General features: G+C 36.0%; 1 protein-coding gene across 1 annotated transcript in view; it reads left to right on the forward strand.

The window, feature by feature from the left end:
• The first annotated feature begins 7,473 nt into the window (after positions 1-7,473).
• Positions 7,474-10,061, forward strand: part of LOC108377162 (chymotrypsin-2-like) — a 6,451-nt gene continuing 3,863 nt past the window's right edge. The window contains exons 1-3 of the mRNA XM_017633424.1: positions 7,474-7,692; positions 7,772-7,981; positions 8,212-8,352. Coding sequence (XP_017488913.1) covers positions 7,641-7,692; positions 7,772-7,981; positions 8,212-8,352 — 403 coding nt within the window. The 5' untranslated portion in view covers positions 7,474-7,640. The remainder of the gene's footprint in view (positions 7,693-7,771; positions 7,982-8,211; positions 8,353-10,061) is intronic.

Here is a 10,061-nt window from a genome sequence, read left to right on the forward strand (position 1 = left end):
GCTTAGGCGGTTACAGCGCCAAAAAAGAAGAAGAAGAAGAAGAAGTACCATAGCATAACATAATTTAACATAACTTAGCATACTATAACGTAACGTAACATAACATAACTTAGGATAGCATAACATAACATAGGACTGCATAACAAAGTATTCTATCACATAAAACATAATTCTTCAGTTTTATATTTCTCTTTGTCTCCTTTCGCTTTCTTTTAAAGTTATTTGATATTTTAGGAACTCCCTGCACATCTGCATCAAAATACCTTTCTAACGATATATAACTATTTATACCTTAGAAGTATAGTTCAGCCGTAAAAGGGATGTAAATGAATCGCATTTGCCTTTTTGTATACAAGATTTATAAAGTTAACGAAATTTATCAAGTTATCGAAATGCATCAAGTTCTTTCAATATATCGAGCTATCGATATTTATTGATTACTGAAAGTTTTCGATTTATCGACTCGAAGTTTTTGGAATTTTCAAAATATATCGTGTTATCTAAATTTCAAGGTTATATTAGTTTATGGAGATATCACTGCTTATCGAATTTTATCGTGTTACCAGAGTATAATGAGTTATCCAAATTTGACAATAGTTTCGAAAAATATGGGGCTATCAAAATTAACCGAGTCATTGAAATTTATGGAGGTATTCAAAGTTTATCGAGTTTTCGATTTATATCGAGATGTACAGACTTTCGAGCTATCGAAATTTTTCGAGCCCTCGAATGCACATTTATCGAAAGTTAAGNATACTAATGCATGAAAATCCTAACCTCAAAAAAATCACCCGTTATTTCTGGCATAAACAAGCTTCTCAAAAAACGCATTTTCCGTTCAGAGGCGTAAAACTGTAGGTCTTTCTATTTGTGTAAGAACATCAAGACCGCACACCACACATTGGAGGAGAAGCTCGGCCAAACTCTTGGCAAAAGTTTAAGCGCACAAATAGTATTACTATTATTAGAAAGCCAAGTGTGGCTGAGATTTTTGTGTGATATTTTTGGATCGTTAAATATTTAATGGAATTTTTTATAAAACTTGTATGTATTTACATACAAGCCTGTTTGCTTTTTGAAAATCATTAGTGAATCGGAGGTCTCTGACAATGATCTGATTAGGCGGCTTCTACAAACCAACCAGTTTATTTGTCTGCAATTTATGAACGCTCTAAGCGCACTAACAGAAACTATTTATGTCATTCAGCAACGAAGTTAAAAATGCGAGCAAAACAACTTCATTTTGCTGCATACTTATTAATTGCAAACTAAGGATTTTAATTGCATTATTCAGCTCTCTGCTTAGCACAGTTATGCCAATGATATACATACATATGTAAGCGCACATGCATATAATGTATACAATTGTAATGGCAATATCGAGAGTTGAGTAAAAACCAGTGTGTGTGTGTGGAGTGTGTGTAACTCCCTTCAGGCGGAATTTTTACACATTTGTATGAATGATAATCGCGTCAGTAATTGCCACTGGTACTGCACAACTACAACAACAAATATGTGTGTTGTACACAAGCATGCTTGTAATGAGAAATGTAACCGACATAAATGAAATAAATAAAATAAGAAACTTTTTAATATACATACCACGCTTTTATTAAACTAAAAAGTAGAAAATAATATTTCTCAGTCCCACAGNGTGTGGAGTGTGTGTAACTCCCTTCAGGCGGAATTTTTACACATTTGTATGAATGATAATCGCGTCAGTAATTGCCACTGGTACTGCACAACTACAACAACAAATATGTGTGTTGTACACAAGCATGCTTCTAATGAGAAATGTAACCGACATAAATGAAATAAATAAAATAAGAAACTTTTTAATATACCACGCTTTTATTAAACTAAAAAGTAGAAAATAATATTTCTCAGTCCCACAAAATTTTTAGCAAAGAAGTTAGAAATTTTAGCAAAAGTTACTTTAAACAATTAATGAGATTGAAAACGAAAAACGTGGAGCGCATGCAATACAAAGCATCAGATTTAATTAACAGTAGACAAACTACATAACATAGATCGAAATTTCGACAGCCTAAGTATAAATTTGAACTCTATTTTAAGCCATGTACATCGTCGTTTAAAGTACAAAACCATGTAACTAACATTTGCTGCCAAAAAATTGGATTTGCTCACACGAACTCTTGGCGCAGTCCTAATCCATTCGTCCTGAAAATTGCTAGCCAGAAATGCAATANTTTGTATGAATGATAATCGCGTCAGTAATTGCCACTGGTACTGCACAACTACAACAACAAATATGTGTGTTGTACACAAGCATGCTTGTAATGAGAAATGTAACCGACATAAATGAAATAAATAAAATAAGAAACTTTTTAATATACATACCACGCTTTTATTAAACTAAAAAGTAGAAAATAATATTTCTCAGTCCCACAGAATTTTTAGCAAAGAAGTTAGAAATTTTAGCAAAAGTTACTTTAAACAATTAATGAGATTGAAAACGAAAAACGTGGAGCGCATGCAATACAAAGCATCAGATTTAATTAACAGTAGACAAACTACATAACATAGATCGAAATTTCGACAGCCTAAGTATAAATTTGAACTCTATTTTAAGCCATGTACATCGTCGTTTAAAGTACAAAACCATGTAACTAACATTTGCTGCCAAAAAATTGGATTTTCTCACACGAACTCTTGGCGCAGTCCTAATCCATTCGTCCTGAAAATTGCTAGCCAGAAATGCGATGCCAGAAGTGCCGCTTGGCTATCTGAAAAAAATTATACTTTTCACAGTTCCTTTCTATTGCTTTACAGGCCCTTTCGATGCCCAGTACTTCCGCTTTGAAGATGCTAGCAAAGTTAGGTGTTCGAAACGAGAGAGAGACATTCAGCGTTTCAGAGAACACCCGCGCACCCACTCCGCAGTCCATTTTGGACCCGCAAGTATAGATTTCAGTGGAATTCTCCTCGACTATCCTGCTCCTACTCCAATCCCGTCTTGATGGAAACTACACCTGAAAGCTTTTCCTGAAATCTGTCGTAGGAGGTATATAATATGATTGTTTCCCTGATTCGATACGATAAGCTTGTCAAGAATGCCACTATGGCCGTGCTGCAGCGCCCTCCAGCAGCCTGACTCTTTGAGTCTGACTGCCGCAGACGTAGTAGTTTCGCGGATATGGAGTTCTATTGGTAGCCCATGCATACGGTGACCATATTAACAAACGTAAAATAAAGGGCATTTTTTCAAAATGATTTGGGAATACGTACATACAACTTGTATGATAAAAGTACCTTGCCCATATCGTAATTTAAATCAAATATTTACCAGTTAATTATATTATTGAATTGTATAAGTTTCTCTGCTGTAGCGAAAAATGAAGCCAAATCCTTTTCAAGGACTTTGCCATCCTTTGCTACCAAAATGCGTTTACCATAATTCATACTGCACGACGAAACCAACACACAGTGGTTCAAAATTGGAATTCAATGTTCATAATCCACCACAGCCTTCATTTTTCCACCAATTTTTACTAAAAACCAAAAAAAAATATTTATTTTGGTGAACATTTTTTTTATGACATTTTAAAAAATGTATGTTGTGTATTTTTTTGTTTTGGGAAGACCATACAATTGTTTTCAACAAGTTTTAGTTATGTAACATTTATTAACTGGAACAGGAGAATACATTTTCTTCAAAATTGCTACCTTTTCTGCATTTTGCACTAAAAAATGTAATATAATCAAATTAAAATTCAGAAATCAGGCTCAACTGGTCGCATGCAAATATTGTAAGCTTTCATAAAAAAAAAATAAAAATTAATCAAATTAAGTGAAAAATGGAGTGAATGAATGCCAGTTTTGAACCACCGTGCAGCAGGGGGTTTATTGTTCTCTTTCAGTGGAACTGGAAACTCAGCGTGCAATACGATCCTGGGCACAACTTTCCCTATGCTTTATAGATTGTACAACGATTATCGATTAAATAGAAACCCTTAAGTGGGGTGCAAAACAAACTGGCGAAAGTTTTAATTATATTTTATAATATACCAAGTATTTAGCTTCGGAAGACAATGTGAGAGTCGTTCCATTAAGGGAGGGAAGCTTGCATTGTGGTATTGTTGGTTTTATTGGTGAACAGCATCAGTTCCGTCTTGCTAGGGTTGACACCCAGTCCACTTTTTGTAGCACAGGTGTTTAGCCGAAGCAAAGCTCCCGCTAGGATTTTTCTTATCGTTGAGGGAAAGAGACCTGATACCGCCTACACTACATCACCTGCATATGCTACTACTTTCTTTCCACCTTTGTTGAGATCCAGTAGAATATCGTTCAGTACCACCACCCATAGTAGCGGAGACAGAACTTCCCCTTGGGCATCGAACAATTGCTACGATTGTAAGGGTTTTGAAGGCCCCCTCTATGTCGAGGAATGCCGCCAGAGTGTACTGCTTGTAGTGGAGTCATTTTTCTATGGTGTGCACGACTTCATGAAGGGCAGTCTCAGTTGACCTGCCGTTAACGTATGCATGTTGATCTTTGGAAAGTTTGGAATTTTCCAGAAAATGCCTTCTATGCAGGTCTAAAAGTCTTTCCAATTCCTTTAGCAGAAAAGATGTAAGACTTATTGGTCCGAAGTCTTTTGCTTTTTCGTGATTTCTTCTTCCCGGTTTGGGAATGAAGACAACCTTCACTCTTTTCCAGCTTTTCGGAATGTATGCCAAGATGATACTGGCTTTGTAGACTCTTTTGAGCCAGGGTACCATAGGCTCCTGTAATTGATGGAGCATTATCGAAATGATGCCATCTGGGCCAGGGGATTTGTATCGGGAGAATTTATTTATAGCGAACTTAATTTTTTCCTTGTCTACGATTGAGTCGAGTAACTCTTTTGAGAGTTGCTGACGATTTGTATGAGGCCATGTTTTTGGCCTCTGATCGCAGCCAGGAAAGTGTGTATTTATGAGGGTCTCTAGTAATTCCTCCTCTGTCCTTGGCCATGCACCGTCCTCTCCGTTAATAAGGTTGGGGTTGATGTGTTCCTTGGATAAAGCTTTGCCTAGTCTAGCGGAATCCCTATGGTTGTGCAATAGGACTGCCAAAAGTCCGCTTTAGCTTTCTTTACTAATTTTTTGTACTGCCTTAATTCATATTTGTGTGGCTGCCACATTTTTGTTCTGTAGCACTCTTTAAAGATATTTCTGAGATTTGACCTGTGCTCCCTAAGCTCCCCCGTCCACCATGGAGGGGATTTTTTCTTAAGGTGTGGATTTTTTAAAAGCTATGGCTAGAGTTTTTCCAGTTTATCTACTGTGTTTTCTAGTTCTACAGCAGTTGTCTTGTCGAATTCCGAAATAGGGAAAAGGTAGTGGTTTTTCCGCGAATGCTGAAGAGTATCCAAAAATGATCTGGCATGGATGTTTCACTGGATACTCTCCAGTGATCGACGACAATACCATCTGTTGTTAGGGTTGAGTCCAATATCTCTTCCCATCCCGCAAATCTTTCGGAGCTGGGAAATATAAAGGTCGGTGTGGGATGTGGGTAGTTGTAATTCGATGAAATCGATCATATAAATCAAAACATGAATTTTAAATTTTTGATTAGTTATGACTTTTTGCATTTGAGCGATGATGTTTGTTACGTATTTTTGCATTTCAGGTGACGATATATATGTATCAGGGATGTTGTGAACATTTGCATTCGCATTCGTTATGCGAATGATTGGCATCATTTTACACATTCGGATAAGCATCAAATGATGTGAATGTTTTGCGAATGCGAATGTGTACACGGGCATAGAGTCCACTCTAATATTGTTGAAATGGCTCTAAGTCTATCTAACCAGGATGCGGACAATAACCGGATTTTAGCTTCAGGCGATAAACGGTTAAGCAGTATATCAAGCAACATTGATGGGCCTTCAACAAGTACTGCTAAAAGTCTTATCTGAAAATCTGAAAACATTAAAAAATGTGAAATGTGTGGTCTCGATTGAAGGCCTATCCTAAAGAAAAACGAGCTCATGTCTTCGAAAATCCTCTCGATTGGTGGAAAGTTAAACTAAAATACGACAAATTGGCAGATCTGGTCCGCAAGTATTTGACCGCTTCACCCAATTGTGCAGTGGGAAAAAAGGCAGCGAAATTACTTTTTTTTAATATAATATGCCCCTTTTGAACTTTGACAACTAGATTAAAACTCTGTATAAATAAAAACGATGACTTTGATTATAACTTTTTTAACATTCGCATTCCCAAAAATTCGCATTCGCATTCGCATTAACGAATGTGAAAAATATGGCATTCGAAACAACCCTAGCATGTACATACATACGAGCACGAATTAATTTCATTTAAAGAAATGGCGTGTCGTCCATTTCCGCTGTAGCATATATAGTGCATATTTTTAGGTGCAATATATAACTGCTGGCGGCGAGGCGACATCTACCTCTAGAGTCTTTAATATGATCGAGGTCGGTTTTTGGTATGGCCGGTAGGCGAGGTTGATACCTAGATTGGGTTGTATAGAAACTTTGCCATAATACATTTGCTAAAATTCTGTCTGGACACACAAGATTGTAAGTTAATAAAAAGCATTGTAATAACTAGTAATTTTTAAGCAAAAAACAAAACCGACATAAATTCTCATATAAAAATTTAGGAGTACCGTTAATTTTTTCATGATCCAATGATCGGGCCTAAACTAGACTGTATGGGACCACCTCTGAGACACTACCTTTCCGACCTTTCAAAGAATTATCGAGATCGGTTGACGTGGTCTAACAAAAAAAAATAAAATATTCCGACGAACTGATAGCCTCCTCCTTTTTTGGAAGTCGGTTAATAAAAAACAACTTTTGGTAGGAATAGTATATAATTCTTGAAAATCAATATTTTTCTCTTCAGGAGACTTCCAATTTATTAATTATTTAATCATTTTTTAATACCAAAAATTTTTTTTATTTATCACTCCATTTCTTTTTCTGACATTTTCCGTGAATTTTGCGGACCTTTAAAATATAGTTTCTATGAAAAACTGCTTAAATAAATAATTGGTTATTATTACTGGGAGTCTCCGGAAGAGATTCCAGTTAAAAAGTATTGAGTTTCAACAATTCTATAACATTTCTACGAAAAGTTGTGTGTTTTCCCATATAAAACACACTGAAAACTTTGAGCGCTTTGAGCTACCTCTAAATATTTTTTGATTTCATAATAAAAAAATAGGGGCATATTTTTGTGGTATAGAACAATCTTAGGGAGTGAGGGCATAAAAATTCCGACTTTACTCTTTTTGGACCATCCTAGTGCATATCAATATGTTTGTTGTATGTATAAAGATACGAGTACGAGGGTGTGTGGCAATGTGCTGATAACGCATTACAGAAAAATAAACATGGACTTTTTTTTATTTTTTTTATAATATAGTATATATTAAAATCTATGTCAGTGTAACCCGGCTTATCGCACTTTTTCGAAATTAAAACTCGATGCTTTCGCTTTCGCAAGCTAGACTATCAGTTTCATGGCAAATGTGCAAACAAATACAGGCAGTGAAACAAGGGAACTAAAAAAAAAGTTGTTGGTGTCAAAAGTGTTGAAATTTAAAAACCTCAATATTTTGAAGATTACCAACTAGTAAAAATATAGTAAACATTTGCAATGCAATTAAAAAACCTTTTCATTTTACTAGTGCAGACTATTACGGCACTGGGTTGGTGTTTCAAACAAAATCATTAAAAAAATTGGTTTTTAAATTAAGATTTCACTCAAATATGTATTAAAAATTTCAGCACAGATGCCAGATCGTATAATATTTCCAGATATTGATGACTATGAAATCGAATGCACTTTGTCGGATGGTGAGCAGGGTATGTGCCGCAACATTAGATACTGCCCGAGCGCTTATGATTCAAGAGAGCGACTTAAAACTTGTTATTTTGAACGCTCCGAACAATTCGTATGCTGCCGTGATGTACCAAAGGAATATGCAGCAAAGAGAGGTTAGACATTAGTTTGTTTAGAAAAGTTTTTTTTATTTTGCTTACCTTAAACTTGNATGATTCAAGAGAGCGACTTAAAACTTGTTATTTTGAACGCTCCGAACAATTCGTATGCTGCCGTGATGTACCAAAGGAATATGCAGCAAAGAGAGGTTAGACATTAGTTTGCTTAGAATTTTTATTTTATTTAGAATTTGTTTTTTTTTTTTACCTTAAACTTGTTTTTTTAGCCTGTTCCAGTTATTATCCATCTGTACATAGTATAATTGGTGGACTTGCCACACAGCGCAATGAATTCCCGTATATGGTAATTATTATTATTGTGGTCTACTCTCTGATTAGGAAAGGTGGTATCTTAGCTTTAGAGTTCTGTTAGTAATAGTTCTTAGACCCTGCCGCAAAAGAATTGGGAGTGGTCGCGAGTCTCCATCTACAAGAAACTATAAATCCCTTGAATTGGCTTTTACTCTTTGGCGTGCGCAAGTGAGCCACCGATATTCTTACAAGCCCTAACGTGTTTCTCTTCGGATCCGTTTCTCTGCGCTTATGGCAAAAATATCAGTATTTTCATTGCTATAAAAGCTGTCATGACCAGGAGACCACCACAAGCCAACCTTCCTACGGGTTCCTGGTTTGTCCAGCAAACTTTTGTAACTGTCTACTAGCCTCAACCACGTTTTACGTAAGTTCCTTCCAATTAAGGCTTTAAATGGCTCTTTGCTGTCAGATGCGAAAATTTTCGCCTAGAATGTTGTTGGGTATGTCAGTTAGTGCTTGGTTATAACAGGACAAGAGACATCGTGACCTGAAATAACTTTTTTATCTCTTAAAGAGAGAATCCCTAAACCAGTGAACGGAAGATCTTTTCGATTCCCTAATGAGTCCTAAAATGACCCTGGTACGCGAAGTCTTTGTAACAAAGGGTTTGGCTATTGGCACTTAAAAGTTGCTGCCTTGTCTGCTCAAAGCCGCACAGTAACAGAGAATAAGCTCTGGAGTTTGATTGTATTCAATGTAGAGTTAACATTTCGACCCTGTGATCCCATCTATTCGATGCAAGTGGAATCGCAGTCGGTTGTGACCAGTCAGGTACCCAGAATAAGGCCCGATGTCATGGTTAGGTATGTGGCCATTGTTAAAATTTTCTGGAATCCGCTACATACGCATACAGCGCAATCTGCTCGTGCTCTAATGCATTTTCAATTACCAAACTTAATTCGATTGTGTATTGCAGTTATATGAGAGAGATTGTTCTCTTTTATATCCATTTCGCATTTGGAGTGGTGGCATGCCCTTGAGAAAGGGCTACCTGATTTGAGAGGCAGTTCATTCTTCTAAAGATTTAATTAGAAACGGGCTTAGACTGATAGGCCTACGCGCTTTTGGGAGATTACATATGTTTCATAAGTTTGTCGCCGCTGTCGATGTGAAAACGAGTTTAAACTCGTTCTATGATGATGTGCTTCGCTGCAGCAGGTATGGGTAAATATTATCTGAACCAGATCATTTGTATGCACTAAAAGTTAATGGTTTGAATCGACCATTTTTGATTTGTATGAATTTTAGTTAGGACTTTTCTTTTATCATATGATGAAGTTCTTCCTGCTAAAGGAAATAACATATTTCCCATTTTTGAATATCTCAAAAAATTTCATAGTAGTTCTGGTTTTGCACAAACATTAAAAAAGAATGAAAATTTAAAAAATTGCCTATTTTTGAATTTTAAATAATCGTAAAAGCAAAAAGCTGATATAGATTTTTGGCTGCGTTTTTATACTGTTCCCTTATGACTTTTTGGACTTTAAAAAAAAAAAAAGATAATTCTCTAGTGTAGGGTAACAACCCCTAAAAAAGGTCCGGAAAAGTCGGGAGGGGTACCAAACGACGCGTTTCGGCCCCCCTTTTACCAATCTGGAGGGGGAGGGTTAATATTATTAACTATTTAAAAGTTATAAACAAAAACCTTTTCTTAAATTTCGTTGTTTTCTATGAGCAATTCTATTATGCAAACCAAATCATTTATTCAGTTTTATTTTATATATTTCGTTAATAAAACAGAGTAAACAAACTTTGCGCCTGC

This window comes from Rhagoletis zephyria, unplaced genomic scaffold (assembly GCF_001687245.7).
Source record: "Rhagoletis zephyria isolate East Lansing unplaced genomic scaffold, Rhagoletis_zephyria_1.1 Rzeph_scaffold_11608, whole genome shotgun sequence".
Classification (NCBI taxonomy): domain Eukaryota; kingdom Metazoa; phylum Arthropoda; class Insecta; order Diptera; family Tephritidae; genus Rhagoletis; species Rhagoletis zephyria.